Genomic DNA, 22,933 nt, shown 5'->3' with positions numbered 1-22,933 from the left:
GTGAAGCCTGCAGAAACCGATTTCAGATTGACTCCCCTCTGACCTTGAGTTGCTGTTCTGAGCTCAACAGATACCACAGTTATGAGGGGAGAGGCGAACACCAAATGGGTAATTTATTTGATGCAACACTTTTATAGGTACACGATCATGCCAACTGGTATCATTTTTTAATCTAAATGTAACTGTAATTGAAATATGTTATCACTAATATCCGAAATCAGCAATTTCTAAAGTAGTTTAATATGCAGCTGCTTTAAAATGTGCTTGCAGATTAACAAAATGTCAGGGCCTACTTTCAAAGAAAGCTGTCTTCTGGGGCACCAGTTATTCCTGCTCAGAACTTTAATACGATTACCTTCCTCTGCAGCAAACTGGGTTTCTATAACATTCTAAAGAGAAGTTATCCGCAGAAAAAGCTGTAATACGTCATCAGGATGGCCATCTCTGAGCCAGGTAGCAGACACCGAAAATTCCATGACACCTGCCTCTTGTGTCCATTGCTAAATTAATTAAACAAGGAGGCCATTAAACTGAGGTGGTTCTAATACCTTAGCAGCCTCTGTAAGCAACTAAAACCTAGGCCTGAAATGCCTCAAGTTTAAGAAATCAAAACCTAACAACAACCAATCACAAACAGCCAACTAGGCTCTTCCCAAATAAGGCACCAGCTTAAGCTATAGCCAATCAAATGATTTCTTTGTTTTGCTTCTACCCTTTCTCTATGAAAGTCTTGCCCGTAGCTTCTGACAGTGGAACACTGCCAACCACTTCCGGTTCGGCACTGCCCGATTCAAGTTGACTTTTGCTCAAACTCTTAAAATTTTTAATATGCCTCAGTTTATCTTTTAATGCTATAAAGAAATCATTTATAGACCTGGCATTTGGATGCACAGAGAAATGAGGTGTAGACCAGACTATTCCCTAAGAGCAGAATCTAAAACAGGGCTGTTCGTACCATTGGTGTGTAAACCTCACTTTTTAGGGGAACACACAAGGGCTCTATGGTTCTGAAATCTGCGTGGGACTTGTTAGGGGTCAAGGGAGTACAGAGAACTTGCAAACAGCTTATGAGCCTGTTCAAGCCCATGAGTAAATCAGAGTGCATAGGCCTTTAGAGTAATCAAAGGGAGAGCTCTCAGGTCTAATACTTGCGGCCTTAGGACCCTGCCTTGTAACCCTGGTTTAGGAGAGCCCCTGCCTGCATGTCCCCTGCCTGCTGCTCAGGACAAGTTACACTGCCTTTAGTTATTTCTGATTCAGGGCTGGCTGGGGGTGGTTCTGTATTGTTTTGATTATATGTGCTGCTTCTGATGATCTCATTACTTTGTTAATTAAATTTTTAGCTTATTTTAATCTCCCTGTAATAGTTCAGAGGAAGTGGCACCTCAGAGAATAGTATCTGCCCCAAAGGTACCTCCACAGCCTTGCTTCCTGTGCTTCAAATTATATCCTCTTGCCAGGCCTGCCGGAGAACCTCAGAGACTCAGGTTAAAAATATTCATCCAGGTAATTCAGGAAGACCATAGGCTAAATTACTCTTCTGGGGAGAAATGCAAATAGACCTAAAGCCTCTGGAAACTGCCAGAAAAGAGAGACCCAGAGGCTGCTCATGGACCAAAGGCGCGGTCTCCAGCGAGTACCACTGCCTCCCCTAGTCCTCCCTTTCTGCCTCTCCCTCCCTCCCTTGTCATTCTATTTTGTTTGGGAATTATCTTTCCATACCCTTTGCCCTTGTACGCATTGTGCATGGTGTTGAGTGTCTGTTAGATTGGTTCTTCTGTGTTTTTGTTATTTGGGATATAATAATGCCCTATTTGGTCTCTTCAGACAGAGGACAAACTCTGAAAGGAATCTTTTCAGATGTGACCATCCACTAGTCCCCTATTCTTGCTACTTTGTCTATATAACGTCAATGCAGGATGTGTTCCCCTGGACACTGGCTCTTCTAGGTGAATGGGAAACAATAAATGCCAGCTCTTCGTTCATTCTGTCTAGGCCAGCCCATTAAGAACATCGGCTCTGTTAAACTTTTAAAAATATTTTTTCCTGGTTGTCATTAGTCTTTTTCCTCTTGTTCATTGTGCTTTTTGGTGGCTGGAAGTTTTACATTTTCATGCAGTCAAATCTATGCTCCTTATTAGGATGTATTTCCACATCAGAGTTTCTTGCACTTCCTGCTGTAAAAACAATCCATTATGAATACAAACTTTAAAACACACAACTAAGAATAACAAAAATTTCAATAGCTATAAGAGCCCAAGCCAGCGCAGTGTTTCGTGGTGTTTAGCCATATGATAATGGGCTAACAGAGTTAGGAATGTGTTTGTCTGATCTTTATCGTATGCCAGCTATGCATATTTGATGATCCGTAGGAAACGCTAAGAACCTTCCTTTTCCTCTTTCTCTCTTTCCTGAAAAAAAAGTCAGTCCTAAAGAAGTTAAGTAGAATTGAGCAAGGCAGGCATGAGCTTCAGGGCAGGGTTGTGGCGGATGAGGGAGCTGGAATGCTCCAGAGGTTATGTCAGAGCCTGAGTAGAGTGAGGAGGACACACACCTACCTTCACGGAACACTTGTCATTGTTGGCTCAAGGTCCATGGTTGGGGGAGAATATTTCATATTCTTATCAAGAAGTTAATTATATAACAAGAAGTCTTTATTCTTTAGGATTCTATTGGTTGCAAGGGATAAGTTAAACTAGCTTAAGCAAACAAGGAACTTACTAGAAGGCTTTTGGGATTCCTTACAGAATCCAAGCAGAAGGTGAATAAGCAAGACACAAGCAGGGCCAGAATGCAGCAGAGCCCTCTGGAACAACTCAGGTCAGGAGCTTAAATGTCTCCAGCAGGATGTTCTCTATGTCTCTCACCTCTGTTTCTCTTTGTGCTCTCTCTCTCTAGAATGGTATTCTTCACACAGTAGGAGACAAAATGATTGCCAATGGTTTCAAGATTTTACTTGCAACCCACACAACTAAGGGAGAGAAACCACCTTGATTTCCAGTGTTTCCAGGTCCCAAACTCCCAGGGAATGGACTCATTGGCCAAGCTTAAGCACCCAAGCTCCTGTAGCCATGGTTGATAGTGGTAGAATTAGGGAATGAGAGAATATTTGAAGGGTTTCCCAGAATGGAGGTGCTCTGCAGATAACCCCTAAGTTTCTAGTATGTAGGCCTTCCTAGTTATCTACATCTCTTAGTGGTATAGGCAATCGGTTCTGCTTTAAGCTTGTCCTGACTTAGCAGTGTTCTCTGCAAATGCATCTACACTTAACTCTGATGGTGACTTCAGGAAAAGGGCAACATTTATAAGAAGTGTGAACATCTCGGTTAGCATGTTGCCTTTTGGGTCACTTGGAGTCTATAAGAGATGGTTGAAAGTGGGATGTCAAAGTGTAAGCATATATTTTTTTTTTTTCTGAGGAAGATTTGCCCTGAGCTAACATCTGTTGCCAATCTTCCTATTTTTGTATGTGAGCTACTGCCACAGCATGGCCACTGACAGACAAGTGGTGTAGGTCTGTGTCTGGGAAGTCAACCAGGCCCCCAACGCGGACCGTGCTGCCAAAGCAAAACATGCAAACTTAACCACTGCATTACCAGACTGACCTCTAATCTTTTCCTTTATGAATGCTTATCCTCCTGACTTAATTAAGAAAGTTTTCCCACCCATCTCTACTCTTGTGAAGCTACATGTTTCCTAACTTTTCTTCTACTGGTTTTTATTTTAGCAATGGGGTCCAAGTAGATTTGATTTTGTATCTGATGTAGGAGTATAACTTTCTTTCAGCTGGAAAGCCAGTATTCAGGATTATGTAAAATAAATAAATCCTCACCTCTCCAAACATATTCCTCAGAGGAGCACACACTTGATGTTGATCTTCGACTTTTTCTTGTGCATATATAATCCTTTGATACTTGTGTGTATGGGTGTCTGTATGTACACCCACATATACATACACAAATATACACCATATGTATATCATGATCTGTTTTTATTTTATTCTTCTTCCGTTCGCTTTCTTTGCTTAAAATGCTGGGAAGGAACTCCAAACCAGTGGTACACAGCTCTACCTCATTCCCTTAAAAGACACAATAGCATACTATCTTAAGAGTTGACAAATCTGACTCATTACGCATGGCCAATTAACTGCTCCCAGCTGAAGTCCCCGGCGTGAAATCTTGAGCTGCCTCAGTTCCTCAAGTTCTGCTCTGAATGGTGAGCCCAAATCTCTGCAGAGTTCTTTACTCAACTCCTCTCGGACAGAGTCACAGTATTTGTCTCTGTCTTCAAAAAGGGCAACTTTCTCTTGCGCCACCTTCAATCAGTCAGCTCCATAGTCCTCCACATTCTGAGCTTGCTTTCTTCTTAACGAGTGAGCAGCAGGTCTGGCTTCCCCATTTAATATTCTGCAGGAAAAAGGAGCATTTAAAGCACCACTATTCTCCTGCTGACCTCTTTGGTACTTTTTAATCTACGGGGAGTGTGGGGGTGGATATAGTTAAAAATAACAAGACTCCTGCAATATTTATTGATCTCTCATCAATCTTTGATTCCATAGACAGGTACCACTTAGGCAAGCTATAGGATTTTGATATTGATTCAAGGTTTTAATTTTCCCTCAGAGCTTTTACTGCCAGAGAATCTCAATCAGTTTCATTCATTCCTCAAATACGTATTGATGCCACTCTTCGCTAAGCACTGGGTTAAGTGCTGCGGATATACTGGCGAGCAAAATAGTCACAATGCTGGATAGGCATGGACTTCTTCAAGCAAATTCTAATCCTAGGTGCGATTAGAAGCACTTTTTGACCTCAATCCTCCTTTGAAGCATCTACCCAAATATCTGACGCAAATTTAGCCTTCCTTATGTCCTCCTACCATAGGAAACAACAAGCTCAGCACCTTTTCCTATCTAAAACAGAACATATTTTATGCCATAGGCATCGCCATGACGCTTTCCAAGCAATTTTTGTCTGAATGGTTTAGCATCTTTTTAACAAACCAATACTGTTGCTATGGGTTAAAGATCACTTGGTATTCAAGAACTATTTATTGAGCTCCTACTATATGGTAGACACATCGTTCTGGGATCTAGACCAGAGGTTATTTTTTGTGCCATAGGCTCCTTTAACAGTCTAAAGTCTACAAACTCCTTCTCAGAACAATGTTTTATAAACGCATAAATTAAAGTACACTGGATTACAAAGAAAATCAATTGACCTATATCTTGTTAACAATGTTAATTCATTTCTACAAGCCCTGCTCAGTAAACTCTTTAAATAAAAAAAAAAAAACTCCATTAATTTTAATGGAAAAATTTGTTACATATTACATCTTAGCCTAAGATACGCAAACTATTTTCAAAGATTTAAAAAATTATATGTGTGTGTGTAGATGTATATATATATATATATATATATATATATATATATACATATACATGTAGCAAAATATATGTTACAGGATGTATATATGTATATGTGTATGTGACAAAAATAAGTTTACATATGCAACATAAAGAATTTGAAAGTAAGCAAAAATAGTAATCCAGTGAAGATTTATTGTGTTGACCAAAGAATGAAGAGATGACTTACAGTGGGTGATGTAGATACAGGAAAGAAGTGAGGGGTTTTGGTATTGGAAAATTCATGATTCTATCTGCACTATTTTCACAGTTTTTCAATCTTTTGGGGAAGCTCATTATTATTGAGGTCAAATTTTGCTAAAGCAAGCTTAAAAATTTATTTCCAGAGCAAAAATAAAAGCGAAACACAAACAATTCAAATTATGTAGAGATGGCACATGCACAGAGCAGACAAAAGGGTTGTAAGACATGAGGATGCTGTGTCTTCCTCTCTTGCTTGGTGTCCACAGGCAAAGCAAACATGTTTGTTTTCATCCAAAGAAGGCATCTGATTTCAGTTTGTTCCCTATGACATTTTGACTACAAAACTCTGTTGAGTGAATTGGTGAGTGTGTCTTTGCCCAAAGTCATAATATTGACACAGTTTCTCATAGCACATGTATTTAGTGTGTTTTGGGTGAACTATTTCTTTATACTGAGAACAAAAGAAGTTTTCCCAATAGTGCTATGGCTTTTTAAGAGTTACATTGCTGAAAGTCATTAACGGAGCATTCATTTTATGAGGCACATCTGCGTGTTATTCCATAGACAACACTTGAGGCTCCAAGGATTCAACCAGGGGTGAAAAAAACCCAACTGAACAAAACAGACGCAAACTCCTGCCTCTAAGGAGCTTACGTTCGTCACAGTCTACACGGATGATAATTCTATTCACAGGGTCAATTTGTTCGGCTCACAGAAGGTGTGTTTTGTCCCTGATTTATGGTCCCATCACAACACAGTCCTCCCCAGAATCAAAGCTTCTAGGGAGAACAGTTATCCCATTCAAGGTTTATTTGCTTAGATGGTTACCATCTCCTCCAAAATCTTCTATCATGATCATCTCTTTGATGCTACCTGATCCAGATCAGAGATCAGCAAAGTATTGTCCAAGAGGCCATTACCTCTTGCTTTTGTAAATCAAGTTTTTCTTGGAACACAGCCATGCTCATATCGTCTCTGGCTGCTTCTGTGCTACTATAGGAGAGGTGAGGGGCCAGCCCGGTGGCGCAGCAGTTAAGGTTGCATGCTCTGCTTTGGTGGCCTCAGGATCACCAGTTTAGATCCCGGATGTGGACCTACACACAGCTTGTGAAGCCATGCTGTGGCAGGTGTCCCACATAAAAAGTAGAGGAAGACGGGCACTGATGTTAGCTCAGGGCAAGTCTTCCTCAACAAGAAGAGGAGGATTGGTGGCAGATGTTAGCTCAGGGCTAATCTTCCTCAAAAAAAAAAGATTAGTACCATACAGCCTAGGTGTGTAGTAGGCTATACCATCTAGGTTTGTGTAAGTTCACTCTATGATGTTTGCACAATGACAAAATCACCTAGCAACATATTTCTCTGAACACATCCCCATGGTCAAGTGATGCATGACTATATCTTGTTTGTGGATGTATCTCTGCACTGAAACGAAAGTGAGGTCCGCCCTGGTGAGATGAATCGGACTCTCCACCAGAAGTAGCTGCCTCACAAAGTAAAGTGCATTTGCAGCAAATAGGAGACCATATGGAATTATTTCCAAAGTCATGGCTCCCCGAACAAAAGGAAGCCAGGACCTTTTATTTCAGATCTGGAATAAATATTCCAAAGGGAGAGGTGGGTATTTGCTTGCACAGGCTCAGATGGAAAACATGCTTCCACATATGCTACAGGTTATGGTGATAAGGCCTAAGCTCCTCCTAGAGAGATCTTAGCATTAAAAACGAGGCAAAGGTCATAGGCGTAGCTCTCATGAGGCTTGACTCGGTTCAGGGTGGTTGGTGATTGCATCTCCTTGACATAACAAAAGGGAAAAGAACAATTTGGAAAAACAGTTAAATGCTTCCAAACCCACCCATCACTGCCTCAGGGCACTTAGTAGGTGACATCTCCAATGCTTAGCCAGTCCCTTATTAGTTAATCAAATCTGTGGAATGAATTTATGAACATCGTAGGACACTTATACATCAAACATTTAGCAGTGAACTTGTTCTCAGCTCTAAATGTGAGAGTCAAACTAAGACTGTGTTACCCAGGGGCTGGCCCGGTGGCACAGCAGTTAAGTTTGCACATTCCACTTTGGTGGCCCGGGGCTGGCTGGTTCGGATCCCGGGTGCAGATGTGGCACCACTTGGCAAGCCTTGCTGTGGCAGGCGTCCCACATATAACATAGAGGAAGATGGGCACGGATGTTAGCTCAGGGCCAGTCTTCCTCAGCAAAAAGAGGAGGATTGGCAGCAGATGTTAGCTCAGGGCTGATCTTCCTCAAAAAAAAATGTGCTACCTGAAATATGTTTCCTTGAATATTTTACAAAAGTACGTAAAAGTGTTCTATATTATAAATTGATAAGTTTATCAGAGTTTAATGCTAATAAATGTTTTTCCTTTGATAGTGTCCTTTTTTTCAGATAGCAAAAGCAATATACATTGTTGTATGTCTCTTTTTCTCGGATGCCAAGAAACTCAAAAGTAAATTTATTGCTTGTTCACAGCAATGTTCTCCAAACCCAGATGCCTGATAAAGACTTTTCCTGCTTTCTTTACATGGCTTATTAGGTTTTTATTTATATTTTTGAAAACATGTTAAACACTTGCTTCATGTCAAGTTGCCTTGATTTTGCATAATTTTTTCTTGATCCTGTGTAAGACTCATCACTTTTCTCATTGGAGTAAGTCCAGAAAAATATATAAATAGCACCTGTCAGGGAGGGCGAAAGTTTCCCCCTACCTTTCTTGAGTTCCTTTGCATGGCCTAAGAATTAAACTAAAATGAGACAAATTAACAGGAGAAAAATCAACTTAATTTCATCCATACGGGACCCTTACACAGACATGAGAGGGTCACAAAGAAGTGACCAAAACTGGCAGCATTTACACCTTTTAGACGAGGAAACAATAAATTTGTGAGGAATTGACAAGACAAAAAACTTATGCTCGAGTACTTAAGTAGTGAAGAAACTAATCGGTTTGTTTACATAGCCTTTCCAGCCCAGAATTCCCTGTCTCTGATGATAAGCATGCCTCTTCACTTCCGGTGCAGGTGGGTACCTCTCCACTGGGAGATGTATTTCCAGCTTTCAGGGAAACAAAGGACAGTCATGGTGCCCTTTTCGCATCAGCTGCTTCTTAAGTAACTTTAATTCAAAATAGTCAATACGATAGAGTGGCATATCTTGGGGCAGCCTGCTCTGAGTCCCAACACATCTTCTGGGCCATATTTGAATGATTGGTAAGAATGGAAGCTACAATTGGACTCAGGAAATTCTAAGTGTCCTGATTGAAATTACATGACTGCTTTGGGCAAGTGGAAGATGAGGTGAGGAGGAACAATGTCCTTGAAGTCAATGAAAAGAAAGAGGCAGCAAAATAAACCAGATCAGGTTACCCACTGCTCACGAAATTCGAACAGCATATTAATACACTGTGGTAACAACTAGGCAAAACTCGGCTTCCTGCACCGTATGTGCAGGGCACAGCCTTACACGTGTGTATCTAGTTTGAAAACTAGGACCTCCTAGGTCACTTCTTGCCTCTCTGCTGGGCTGGTTTTCAAGTTACTTCTCCTGCCGTCCTCAGTATAGCTGGTGGGGAGAGAGGAGGTGATTTGAAAGAGCTCATCCACGTAGGAGTGGGGGAGACGCAATCATAAGTTTGCACTTTCTTCACGTGATTAAACAATGAGTGTTTATGAAATCAAGAAAAATGTTTTCCCCCCCAGAGTTTTCTTTTCAAAGACTTTTCTGTACACTCTGGCTAATTTAAAAAGAGCCCCATAGGGTGCTTATTTTTTTACACATATATTGCCAGAGTAGTTCCTGTTTTGGTTTAAATGTGTTCCTTCTTTTTAGTCAGATGAAAGAGAACTTTCTTTAAAAAGGACTTGTCTGCTGATCATGTTTGTTAGAATGAGCCTAAATAAAGCTTCTGTTAAGAGTTTACTGTTTAGCTAAATCCTCTCGGCTAAATTATCTGGCAGATTTTCATCCTTGGTTGGACTCTGTAACTGGAGTGCTCTTATTACCCTCTTTCAAACCTGAAATTTCTGCCTCCCCTGGGGACTCCTCTGAAGTGAATGTCTTGAGAAAGGAGGTTTTTCTCTCAATTCAGTTGACTTAGTTCTTGTGTGGTTTGATGTTCTGGTGTGTGGAATATGCTAGGCACCAAAAGGGAGCAAGGGACTAATTCTACAGCAGGCAGCGGCCTCTGAGAGAGTGTCTGTGCCAGGCTCTGGAGAACTGACATCTCAAAGGCTTTAGAGATGGTAGAAAAATGTCTAAAGGAGAAGAGCCATGGAAAGGGGAGGTGGAAGGAGCCCCAAAGTTGGCCCCACCAGCCTGGCATGCAACTATAAAATTAAGCTTTCTTACTTTATTTATGTATTTATTTTTGTGAGGAAGATTGTCCCTGAGCTAACATCTGTGCCAATCTTCCTCTATTTTGTATGTGGGACACCTCCACAGCATGGTCTGACGATCGGTATGCAGGTCTGCCCCTCGGTATCTGAACCCGCCAACCTGGGCTGCCAAAGCAGAGTGCAGAAACCTAACCACTATGCAACTGGGCTGGCCCCAAATTAAGCTTCCTTAACGCAGAGTTTCCTTGAGAGGAAATTCTGGGAAGATACAATAGAAAAAAAATAAAACAAAGTATTGAATTCCTGATACATGCTGAGCATGGCTGAACCTCAAAAATAATATGCTGAGCCAAAGAAGTCAGACAAGAGGCCATATATTATATGATTTCGTTTATATAAAAATGTTCATAATAGGGGCTGGCCCCGTGGCTGAGTGGTTAAGTTCGCGCGCTCCGCTGCAGGCGGCCCAGTGTTTCGTTGGTTCGAATCCTGGGCGCGGACATGGCACTACTCATGAAACCACGCTGAGGCAGCATCCCATATGCCACAACTAGAAGTACCCACAACGAAGAATATACAACTATGTACTGGGGGGCTTTGGGGAGAAAAAGGAAAAAATAAAATCTTTAAAAAAAAAAGAAAAAAAAATGTTCATAATAGGCAAATCTATAGAGACAGAAAGTAAATTAATGGTTTCCTGGGCCTGGGAGGGTCATGGGTGAGATTGGGGTTTTATTGAGGGTGATGAAAATGTTCTGAAACTGATGACGGTGATGGCTGCACAACTTGGTAAATTAACCCAAAATCATTGAATTGTATACTTAAATGGGTGAATTTTATGATATGTAAAATATATCTCAATAAAGCCCTTAGAAAAAGGCAAGATCATCTGTTCAAAGCGACAAAGGATAGATCTTTCTAGCATAAAGATAGAAGTGCTCTTGACTGTCATAGTCCCTATCTTCTAAATATTGTACAGACAGCTTTGTTTCTGCAAGGGAGAAAACCATGAAAAAAACATCCCTTGAGTGCTTTAATGTGTATCTCTTACTGCTGTTTCACTGTTGGAAATCTACTTGTGCAATAATCAGTAAGGTGGGACATTAAAAACAATACGGAGACCGTTCCTTGAGTTTGAAGGTCAGCATCAGTCAAAATTCAAATCGGTTTTCAGAAGATGAGAACGTTTCCTACATTTTGCTCAATGAAGAGATTTAAAGAAGAGGCTGCTACTAAAAAACATGCAAATATAGAATGTTTTCAACACATATACTAATGCAAATAAAGGATGTTTTGCTTTCACATTCAACTAAACCAAACTGTAAATATTATCTAGGCTGAAGATTGCTTCTGCTTCTTTTAGGGAAAACAAGTATTTCCTAAACAAATAGATAAGAACACAAGATAATGGGAAGTCTCTTACTGTGTCCCCTTCAGAAAATAAATGCGATTTGACGTGTTAATCATAACCATTTTTTTTTTTCTTCAGAGGACTTCTCCTCCGTGGCTAGAATATAGCCTTTCCTGGAATTTGGATCAGTCTAACCTGCAATCCTCCATAAATGAATACATCCTAAATTGCGTTTTCTAGTGGGATTTCCACCCTTGAATTATTGCTGACGTACATCCGAATGCAGGATAGTTTCCAGGGTCATGTTGAGCATTATATGCAGGACCTCTATATTGATTTGTTTGTTGCACTGACTTTTGCAACTTGAACGTTACTTTGTTTCTGTTTAGTTTTAAGGGAATGATGTGATGTCACTCAATGCATGTAAATACTAATCTACTCTGAGATTTTAAATTCGAATTCCTTCAAAAGGGCAAGTTGCTGCTTTTCCTAGAAGAGAAAATAAAAACATGGAGTATGCCAACATTTGATTAGAGGACTATTTTACCAAGCTTCCAGAGTACTATCTTCTTTCTTGAGAAATGTGGACATCATTATATGTTCTAGCTTACCTAATGTCTTAGAAGCTCAGAAGAGGGGCTGGCCCAGTGGCACTGTGGTTAAGTTCACATGTTCCACTTAGCAGCCTGTGGTTCGCCGGTTTGGATGCTGGGTGTGGACCTATGCACTGCTTATCAAGCCTTGCTGTGGCAGGTGTCCCATATACAAAAAAAAAAAAAAAGAAAAGGAAGAAGATGGGCACGAATGTTAGCAAATGTTAGCTCAGGGCCAATCTTCCTCAGCAAAAAGAGGAGGATTGGTGGTGGATGTCAGCTCAGGGGCTAATCTTCCTCAAAAAAACCCAAATAAAATAAAACAAATAAAAAGAAGCTGGGAAGAATGCATTTTACCCAGACTGTGCAGAACCTCAGGGAAGCAAAAAACAACTGAAAACTTAGTTGATACTTAAAGGCAGCTTTTACATATTAAATTGGTATGCTAATTTTTTCTTTTAATGGACAAGATTTCTATTTGAGATAGTATATGCCTGGATAGAAAGTTTGTTGGTTGGTTTTAAATTCTCGAATTTTGCCCTTACTTTTTTAAAGCAATTGTTCGCAAACATTAGTGTCTAGAGAGCTGGGCCCCACTCCTAGAGTTTCTGATTTAGCAGGTTTAGAGTTAAAAGTTTGCATTTCTATCAATTTCCTGGGGTGATGCTGAAGCTGCTGGTCTGGGGACCACACTTTGAAAACCACTGAGAAGTCCCCATCCCAGGCCTTTTAGTTTGAAACGAAGAGGAAGTCCATGTGCTCCAAATTGAGAAAGTTATAAATACTATAGGCCAGGATCATAACTTGTAAGAACTTTGAATAATTCCTTAAAGTTCCCCACTTTCCAAAGTTGATTCTGTTTCTTTCCCCACACTACTGCTAAACCTTAAAACTGAAATAGGTCTTTGGCAGCTGGGGAGAAGCAGATAAACATCCAACAAGCCTGAACCCTGGGGGTTTGTCCCAGGAGACAGAGTAGATGATGGAGCTTTAAAAGGAGGAAAGGAAATGGAATCAAAGGATTCTGCTAAAAGGAAGGAAAGAAGGTCTTGGAAGGAGGCCTGGCTTTCAGAAATGGCCCTGGAGCTTCACAAGAGAAAGGTCCATGAGAATTCCCGGAGGGCCAGTGATAGGGTTCACAGTGCCCTGCTGAGACAGCCCACGCCAGCCTTTCTCGCTGCCCTCCAGCCTCCTCCACTGGAGCTCTCAGAAGCCACTGGGCTCCCCTCAGTTGCTGGGGAAGAGAGACTGTGGAACTGACCCGCTCCCTGCTTCCTCCTGCTAATTTAGGCCAAAGGAGAAGTGAGATGCTTAAACAGTCTAAAATAGAAGGTGTTTTTGCTTTCTCTTATCTGACCCTAAGGACAGTTTTCATTCTAGCAAAATTATTTTATTTGGCAGATTAATGTTTTCATATGTCCTTTGATGCATTTTTCAGTGAGCCTTTGATAAATGCAGCCGTATTTTCCAAGGTATGTCCATCAGCCATGACACATCTCCTCAGCTGCCTTGAGTTTTGTTAATTTCCTTCTACTGTCTCTACTTGTCTCCAAACGGTCTTCTAACTTTATAGCATTATATTTCTCACACTCCCTTTTAGAGAAGATAGCATCAGGAGCACACCTCCAAGTTTGGCCGTCCATGACTTGAGAATTCAAATCTGGTTACAAGACCTTGGGTAAATTACTTATTTTCTTTAAGGTTTGAAACCTCACATGTTACTTCCTATCAATTATACTCTCTTGGTGATGTTTCTTGGAGAACTAAATGGGAATGCCTTTAAAACACTTAGCACAGGGGGCCGACCCGGTGGCATAGTGGTTAAGTTTGTGTGCTCTGCTTTGGTGGCCTGGGGTTCACTGGTTCGGATCCTGGGCATGGACCTGCACACCACTCATGGAGCCATGCTGTGGTGGCATCCCACACAGAACTAGAAGGACTTACAACTAGGATTTACAATTATGTACAGGGGCTTTGGGGAGAAAGGAAAAAAAAACACTTAGCACAGTGTCTGATGCACTGTCCATGATGTTGATGATGCTAATTTGTATGATCATTGTTGCTGTTGTCAGCCAATCTTTAAACCTTTTTCCTCCCATTCTCTCCAAACAATCTGAATTGCTTTAACAAGAAGAAACCATTTAGCTCCAAATCTGTATGCGTCATCCTCTGATTTCTAGTTCTCCTGTATTTTCTGAACCCCAGTAGATCAGTAGATCTAACCCTAGCACAATCGCCTTAGTTTGTACCCTTAGATTCACACCTAAGCAAAGCAAGGCAGAGTGCCAGATGGGGAGGCTACTAAAAGCGCTCTCCTTCTTGTGGGTGAGCAAAAAAAGAATACATAAAAGGCATAGGTCTCTAGTAGAAGAGATAAGCCTACATGAAAAACAAAATTATTTAAAGATTTAAATAAGAATTGGCGACAAAAATAGAAGGCCTTCCAACATTATCCCTCTACCATCCATTGTCCTCAGGGCTTTCCAAAAAAATAAATAACTTTTGACTTCCCTGTCAAAAATACCTCCCAGCATGCTATGTCTCCCTCCGCCCATCAGTTTCCTCCAAGCTACAGATATTTATCTTCCTTATATTGGTTTATGTCTTTAAAATACTCCAAGGTCAAGCCCCTCCTTTTCTTCCTTCCAAAGAGAACTAATTATGGGCTGACAGCACTGGCTTAGCAAAGATCCCTCACTTCGGGGGCTTATCTCCTTCTGCCCCGCAAGAAACACACAAAAATAAATGCCTCATCTCTGTTTGCTGTTAATGGTCTGTAAAGAACGCTCTTGCTCAACCCTATACTTGTCAGGTAAGCTATGAGTTTTCTAAAGCAAGCGCCACAGACCCCTAGCACTCTATCTGGAAGTATATTCACAATAAATACAGCTTTAGTGAATGCAGCTGGCTGACAGGCAACAAGGAGGCTGCCTCCAGCTCAGCCTGAAGTCTGGGTCTAAAGGTGCCTTCAGGGGAGGGGAGGGGCCACAGGGGGAGCAAGACCTTTGCTAGATGGCATTACACAGGGAGGTGGGGCGAGGCCTTGCGGAGGACAAATGGGTGAACTGTAATACAGTAGTCCCCATTACCCGAGGCGGGTAGTTCCAAGACTCCCAGTGGATGCCTGAAACCTCACATAGCACCCAGCCCAATAGGTACTATGGTTTTTCCTATACGTACACACTTATGACAAAGTTTAATTTATAAATTAGGCACAGCAAGAGATTAACAACAGTAAAATAGAGCAATGATAATATACTGTAATAAAAGTTACATAGATCTTAGCAACCTCAGCATACAATTTTTTTTCTTTCCTCATTAAGTTGAGAACTTTCATCTTTTCACTTAAAGGAAGCACTTTACACCTTCTCTTTGGCATATCTGAACTGCCAGCATCATTACTCTTGTGCTTTGGGGCCATTATTCAGTAAATAAGAGTTACTTGAACACCAGCACTGTGATACCATGACAGACAGTCAGTTGACCTGATAATCCAGATGGCTAGGAAGTGATTAACCATAGGTAACAGGTACCCTGGACAAAGGGTTGATTCACGGCCCTGGGGAGGGAGCAGGATGGCGCAAGATTTCATCCGGCTACTCAGAATGGTGCACAATTTAAAACTTACGAATTGCTTATTTCTGGAATTTTTCGTTTAATATTTTTGGACCTTGGTTGACCCCAGGTAGCTGAAGCCTTGGAAATCGAAACAGTAGATAACGTCACAGCCGTTTAAAAAATTCTGGGACTTTCCTAGCAATAATCCAGGAATCCTGGATCCCAAGGATGAAGCAAGAGACTGGAGTATTGGCAGGACACCTTAAGAGCCACTTCAGGAGAGAACGGCAACATGAGAGAGCGGCACACAAGCAAGTGACACTCGTGGGTAACCTGATGTCAAAATACCAAAATATATCTACATAGCATAAGGGGAAATGAAGCAAAAACCTGAAATGGGGGCAATGTGGACATTACCACAGTATTCCTCAGCGGCACATCTAAGTCCCTTTGCTGTCCATTTCATTTCCCTTGGAAATGCAGTCTATCCTAAAACAATGTTTATCCACAAAAGCAATTCATGCAATAATCTAACACTTACGGCAGCCAGGAAAAAAGCGCCATAGGGTTTAGCTACTTATCTTCTTTCCTCCAGTACTGATTGTCCCATTTTAAGCAGCAAGAACTCTCTCCATATTATTTTTCACCTGACGAATTGCAGGTAATGGTTTTGATTTGGCTCATTTGTATTTAGGTATGCCTACTTAACATCATTTGACAGTATTTATGTGTGTTGGGTTGTTTTTTAGGCACTGGGGGTACAACAGTGAACAATGCAGATGCCTGCCCTCAAGAGACTTACAGACTAGAAAGGAAGAGAGACCAGTAAACATAGCTAGTATATCTCGTAAGTACCAGAGCCAGGACAAGGCAGAGCAGGATACTATAGACGTTTACTCACGTCCAGAGGGTCAGAGAAGGCTTCTTGGAGGGTGAGCAGAAACTAGGTAAAGCGGAAAGGGAGGAGGCAACCCAGGCAGTGGGAAGAGCCTATCAAATGAGTAGCATAATAGCTGAATTTAGTGCTGTCACATTCGTAGATTAATAGTTTAGATGAGTTCCCAAATGCAGGGCCATGATGGAACGCAAAAAGTGACATTTAGTGACTTTAAGTTTATTCAATTAAAAAAACCATGCTTTATTCTGATATGGGAACCTTTCCTACTTTGGGGATGTTAAAATATCATCTTTTCCCCCAAATGATACAGTAAACGATAATGTGATTTAAAAAAAAATTTTTTTGGCAAAATAAAAAGATTTTCAACCTTGTGTTGATCCCTAAATTTTACCAGTCTATGAAATAGAGAAAAGAAGTTCATTCTCCTACCCTATATAAATGTTTATTTTTCTCTTTTTTGTGAAAAAACACAATCCTCAAAAAGTCTACAGGGAGCTCTGATTTGTTAGTCCAGAGCAAAGCGTTCTAGTAACATTTGAGATGAAGGAAAGGAACATAAATCCCCAGCCCTTTGATATTCTAGTTAGTTGTCCATTAGTTACCTCTATAGAAAGTGCTTTTTGAACTTTTTTTTTTTGAGGAAGATTAGCCCTGAGCTAACGTCTGCTGCCAAGCCTCCTCTTTTTGCTGAGGAAGATTGGCCCCGAGCTAACATCTGTGCCCATCTTCCTATACTTTACAGGAGGGACGCCTGCCACAGCATGGCTTGACAAGCCGTGCGTAGGTCCACACCCGGGATCCGAACAGGTGAACCCTGGGATGCTGAAGCCGACCATGTGAACTTACCCACTGCGCCACTGGGCCAGCCCCTAAGATTTTCATTTTAGTGCTTTGATGGAAAATTTTCTAGGTTTTAAGAATTTGGTAATAATATTATGATATTGCTGGATGATACTATAAGACCACTAATATATATATTTGAATGCTTACTTTAGTCTCTTGTAATTATTCCATTCAGTCCTCACCCACCACAACCTTTACCTTTCTTAGGAGATTCTTATGCAGAGAGGTTAAGTAACTTCCCTAAGGACACAGAGCCAAGTGATGGCTTTGTGAACAGTTGCGACTGCCCTGTACCTTAACATAACAACAACATGAGACAGTGCCTTTATAATTCAAAAGCTATGCAGAAACACTTTTTTGGATGGGAAGAGCCTGACTAAACTTCTGGAAAAATATTACTAAACATACGTACGTCCAGAATTGAAAACCATTAGCAATTAACATTGCGCACTATCTAAAGCTTGCATTTAGAACGAATATTTATTTCCATTTTTTTTCCTGCGTGCTGCCTAGATCCCCCAGGTAAAAGAGTAATTTCTTAAATCCATTTGTCTCTTAAAGGAATGATTTAAGGTGGGAGACACACACATACAATAAAAAACAGTGGGGGGAAACCATTCAAGAATATGTGAGTTAAACTTTTTGTTCACTCTATTCAACTGATTTTAACAAGCTTTCAGAACAGGTCCAGCTGCTGCTTGAGAAAGCAGTTAACAGTGGAGAGAACATGGACTTGGGAGACAAGTCTGAGTTCAAATCCTAGCATTTTGTTAACGTCTTTATTTCTGTTCTGTGGATGAGTCAATTTAAGCTCAGAATTATTGGAAGGCCAAGGTGGAGACCAGGCTTGAAGGAGAAAAACTTTCATCTGCTTTCTAATCTAATCCTCAAATGACTGATAATACAAGGAAAATGAACAGAGCAGATTAAGGGTGGGTGGGGTTAGGATGAGTATCAGAAGATCTTACTCTAGGGGTATGGGGATTTTAAGGACTTTTGTTTCTCTATCTCCTTTTTGGGTAGTAAAAGAGGTTTCCTGTCCCCAGCGAAGTAATTACCTTGACATTTATTTTTAAGCACAGTTCCATCTGAAAAGTACTAGAAGGAAACCAAGTTACCTTATTTACCACTATTTTTGAGGCATTTATTCAAAGAAAACTAACACTTTCACAAAAATGCATGCTTTTTAACAATACTATTGTTAAATTATCTCACATGTAACTACCTAATTATGGTATTTACGAATGAATGAAAAAATAGCCTCCAAGTTATTCTTTCAAACCCAGTTTTACGTATTCCATTAAGCAATGAAACTTGTCTCCTTTTATTTAATAACAAGCCCTACTGTTGCTTCATTTCTATACCCTTTGGCTCAGTATTTTAAAAAAAGCCAAACTCAACGTGGTGTGTTTTGCAATATTGATGACCAGCTAAGCTCAGGATATTTATTTCCATCTGGTATAGTTCAGCTTCTGCCTCTTGTTTGCTTTCCCCATCTGCCCGCCTCACCGTCTCTTTTTTTCCTCCTCCTTAATGGAGTTCGGGTTAACCCTCTATCAGGCCTCATCATTCAGCAGGCTCACGCCTTCGTACCAGTCTTTTTTTCTAGTTTTGCAAGCAGGGTTTCAAGTAAACTTAAACGTCTACGCCTAATACTTCCACAAGCTTCAAATTTTATCCTTATTTTTCTGCTGTTTTTATAAAAAGCAGCAGAACTCTGAGGCTCAGACAGTTATTTGGTCAAAAAAGGGGGAAATGATCTTTGGTTTTGCGTATAAACGGTGTAAAATGCATTTTACGGTTTTTTTTTTTTCCAATACAGACTAAACTTTACGAGATCTGCCTTGCTATATTTATCTTCAGTAACTGGCTTTCTTATCAGCATTTCAGCTGGATTCAGTAAGGTCTCCACTCTTCTCTCCTTTGACTCCAGAAGTTACTGAAACTAACCACAAAAGGCTTACTAACCTTTCATTTATTTTGCAATTAAACTTTCACAAAGACATCCTCCCATTTCTCCCCGAGGATGGAGCAGAAACAGCTCCGTGGCGTTGGCTGCACGTCTGCGAGGAGACCGGGGCTCTCTGAAGCTGCAGAAAGCCCCTCGAGAGCCCGTCCCCTCCACTTTTCTCCGCACCCTCGCTGCGCGCCCCCCGCACCTTCAGCACAGGCACCCGCATCCCGCTGCTCCGCACGCTCCTCCGGCTTGTGGAGCAAGCCGCGTAGACCTGGAGCGGGGACGGGATGTAAACACTGAGTACTCAAGGCGGCTAGCGCCCCGGAGCTGCAGCCCGAGCCGAGCAGCCGGCGCGCGTGTAGACAGCCTGAGCGGGGCGGCTTTTATGTGCACAGCACTTAGACTCCTCGCTAGCAAGCCCGGGCAGCGCACACTTGCAGAGGATGCCCTGGCGCAGGGCCTCGAGTAGCTGAAGGGGGAAGGAGGAGCCAGGGCTGTGGGCGGGGCTTTCACACGCGCACCCTCCGGTTTCCTCCAAGCCCCGCCACAGCTCCCAGTTCTCTGGCCGCCACTCGGGGTTTATTTGTTTACAAGCGGATTACGTCAGCTCCTCCCTCTCTTCGCGGCCTCTGGCCCCGCCCCCTGGCCCCTTTTCCCGCCCCCTCCGGCTCCGAATCTGCTTGCGTCACAATGGTGCGATCTCCGGATTGGCTGGGGTCGGCCGTCACGCTCCAGCTACGCCACTTCCTTTCCGCGGCGCTATAAAAAGTGCTGCACGGCGCCTGCTACTCTTCGCCCGTCGGAGCTGGAAATGCCGCTGTTGGGGTCTTCGGAGGCTGCGGCGCTGGAGGCGGAGGCGGCTGGGGAAGTCCGAGCGATGTGACCGGGCTGCCGTCGCTCGTCTCTTCCTCTTTCCTGCCGCCTCTCGTCTCGAAAAGAACTTTTTGACTCTAAAGAAAAGAGAAAAAAAGTAGCCGTCCGCCCCTCACGCTCTCTGTCCCTCTCAGCCCTCTGTCCTGGGAGGGAGCCCGGGGTGGCCGCTCCGCCGTCGGGGCCGCGCCGCCGAGCCCCGGCCGCCCCGGGCCGCCCCCGTCCGCCGCCCCCATGCATCCCTTCTACACTCGGGCCGCCACCATGATAGGCGAGATCGCCGCCGCCGTGTCCTTCATCTCCAAGTTCCTCCGCACCAAGGGGCTCACGAGCGAGCGACAGCTGCAGACCTTCAGCCAGAGCCTGCAGGAGCTGCTGGCAGGTGAGCGGGCCGCGGGGAGGGCGCGGGCGCCGGGGGTCCGGAGCGGGCGGGCCGGCGGGAGCCTCGGCGGCGTCCCGGGGCCGGCGCGCTGGGCGGCAGCTAACGCGGCGCCCGGCCGGGGTCTGGGGGCTGGGTCTGGGGCGCCCCCTCTTCCCTGGTTGGCCGATGGAGGGGAGAAGGAAACAGACACAACAAAGAAACTAAAGCCACCCGGGGCGGGACTGCGGGCCGCGGACGGGCCGCCGATCGGGGGACAAAGGAGCCGCGGGCCTGGGGTTAGTTCGACGTCCTCCCGCCCTAACCCCCTCCAGCCGGTGGGGGCTCGGCGCCCGGGCCCCGGGTGGGACCTCGCGCCGCCCGCTGCACCGGAGCCAGCCCGGGACGGACGTGCCGGCTCCCCGCGCCTCCTGCCCCTGCCTATTAATCATCGGATTTGTCACCGGTGCAATTACAGCCCTGCCCAGAGCGTGGTTTAGGGTTGCTTGTTTTTCTTCCCTTCGGGCTTAACAGTCCGGTGGCGCTTCTCTCTTCCAAGACCATAAACCCCATTGTGTGCGGCTGGGGTGGGGTGGAGAAAGTAAACAGGTTCGCGTCTGGCCGGGGCCGCGCGCCTCGTTCCTGTTTTGGCGGCTCACCCGGTCGGTTCCGGAGATGGTTTTGTCCCGTCCTAAGGCGTCGTTTCTAAACCTCTGCCCGCGCTTTCCCCACCCCGCACACGCACTGCAGCGCCTGCTGTGCGGGGCTTTTTCAAAAGTTGGGGAGTTTTCATTTTCACTCTTGCGAGGAGCCAGCGGAGGAAGGAAACTGCCGCGGGAGCGCACAGTAAAGACCTAAGCATTGTTTCTCTGTTCTTTTCTTCTATAGAACATTACAAACATCACTGGTTCCCAGAAAAGCCATGCAAGGGATCAGGTTACCGTTGTATTCGCATCAACCATAAAATGGATCCTCTGATTGGACAGGCAGCACAGCGGATTGGACTGAGCAGTCAGGAGCTGTTCAGGCTTCTCCCAAGTGAACTCACACTCTGGGTTGACCCCTACGAAGTGTCCTACAGAATCGGAGAGGATGGCTCCATCTGTGTGCTGTATGAAGCCTCACCAGCAGGAGGTAGCACTCAAAACAGCACCAACGTGCAAATGGTAGACAGCAGAATCAGCTGTAAGGAGGAACTTCTCTTGGGCAGAACAAGCCCTTCCAAGAACTACAATATGATGACTGTATCAGGTTAAGATATAGTCTATGGATGGATCATCTTATAATGGATGGATAAATTTGAGTTTTGCTTTGGGTGGGCTCCTCTTGGGGATGGATTATGGAATTTAAACCATGTCACAGCTGTGAAGATCTGGCACAAGATAGAGTGGTAAAAAATTTTTTTAAGTGACAGTGCCATAGTTTGGACAGTACCTTTCAATGATTTAATAGCCTGTGAGTCCAAGTTAATTATCACTTTAATTGCTAGGGAGTGAAGTCCCAGGATGGTTTCAGTTTCTCCCAGATGTTAGACCTAAATTTTTACGTGAGTCCCTTTAACACAAATCTGTATTTCAAAGAACCTTTCTCTGCAGTAGATCTCGCAGAGGAAATTTGCACTATTACACTTGAAAATTGTTAACCTTTTGGCAGCTCAATAGGAAAGTTCAACATTTTAAACTTGGTAGTACTGGAAGTTTTATGACAAGACTTTTACCTAGCACTTAAATATGTATAAATGTACATAAGACAAACTAGTAAGCATGACCTGGGGAAATGGTCAGACCTTGTATTGTGTTTTTGGCCTTGAAAGTAGCAAGTGACCAGAATCTGCCATGGCAACAGGCTTTAAAAAAGACCTTTAAAAAGACACTGTCTCAACTGTGGTGTTAGCACCAGCCAGCTCTCTGTACATTTGCTAGCTTGTAGTTTTCTAAGACTGAGTAAACTTCTTATTTTTAGAAAGTGGAGGTCTGGTTTGTAACTTTCCTTGTACTTAATTGGGTAAAAGTCTTTTCCACAAACCACCATCTATTTTGTGAACTTTGTTAGTCATCTTTTATTTGGTAAATTATGAACTGGTGTAAATTTGTACAGTTCATGTATATTGATTGTGGCAAAGTTGTACAGATTTCTATATTTTGGATGAGAAATTTTTCTTCTCTCTATAATAAATTGTTTCTTATCTTGGCATTTTAATCAATCTCTTGTCATGATTATGGAGGTTCAGCTAAAAAAAATAATTCCCAGAAGACTTAGGTTCTGTAAGCTGTGTGAATGTCAGTTGCACACTGGTCATGCTGGAAGACGTTTGGTTAGGAGCGAAGTGTTCTGTGTATATGGATTAAGGTGTTAGAGGAAACACAGGGGTGACTTTTTTTTATAAAATCTCTAAAAACGTGGACACATTCCCAGGCTAATCGCATGAAATGAGGACAAAAGACAAAGGTAACATCTACTAAAAAAGGGATACTCAAAGGATGACATTCATTGCTTCCCTGTTGAAGTGAAGACATAAAGGTTCCATTCTGGCCCACCTTTGAAAA

General features: G+C 42.9%; 1 protein-coding gene and 1 long non-coding RNA gene across 2 annotated transcripts; one reads left to right on the top strand and one right to left on the bottom strand.

Annotated features, from left to right (window-relative positions):
- Positions 1-3,974: 3,974 nt before the first annotated feature.
- On the bottom strand, positions 3,975-19,620 carry LOC138921260 (uncharacterized). Its single transcript, XR_011433694.1, has 2 exons — positions 19,171-19,620; positions 3,975-4,406 (listed from the first exon to the last, which is right to left on the bottom strand). It is a non-coding gene; the product is annotated as an uncharacterized lncRNA (long non-coding RNA).
- Positions 19,621-19,714: 94 nt separating this feature from the next.
- On the top strand, positions 19,715-22,586 carry BTG1 (BTG anti-proliferation factor 1). Its single transcript, XM_023631843.2, has 2 exons — positions 19,715-20,411; positions 21,276-22,586. Exons 1-2 carry the CDS (start codon positions 20,264-20,266, stop codon positions 21,641-21,643), a joined length of 516 nt encoding a protein of 171 aa, XP_023487611.1. The 5' UTR covers positions 19,715-20,263; the 3' UTR covers positions 21,644-22,586.
- Positions 22,587-22,933: the final 347 nt, after the last annotated feature.

Source organism: Equus caballus, chromosome 28 (genome assembly GCF_041296265.1).
Source record: "Equus caballus isolate H_3958 breed thoroughbred chromosome 28, TB-T2T, whole genome shotgun sequence".
Taxonomy (NCBI): Eukaryota; Metazoa; Chordata; class Mammalia; order Perissodactyla; family Equidae; genus Equus; species Equus caballus.
Note: the sequence above shows the minus strand (reverse complement) of the source record. Positions and strands in the feature narration are given on the sequence as shown.

Bases quoted from the DNA above. Each gene is read 5' to 3' on its own strand.
- BTG1 (XM_023631843.2), top strand. From the start codon at position 20,264: ATGCATCCCTTCTACACTCGGGCCGCCACCATGATAGGCGAGATCGCC. The intron at 20,412-21,275 runs GTGAGCGGGCCG...TTTCTTCTATAG, and splicing joins CCTGCAGGAGCTGCTGGCAG to AACATTACAAACATCACTGG.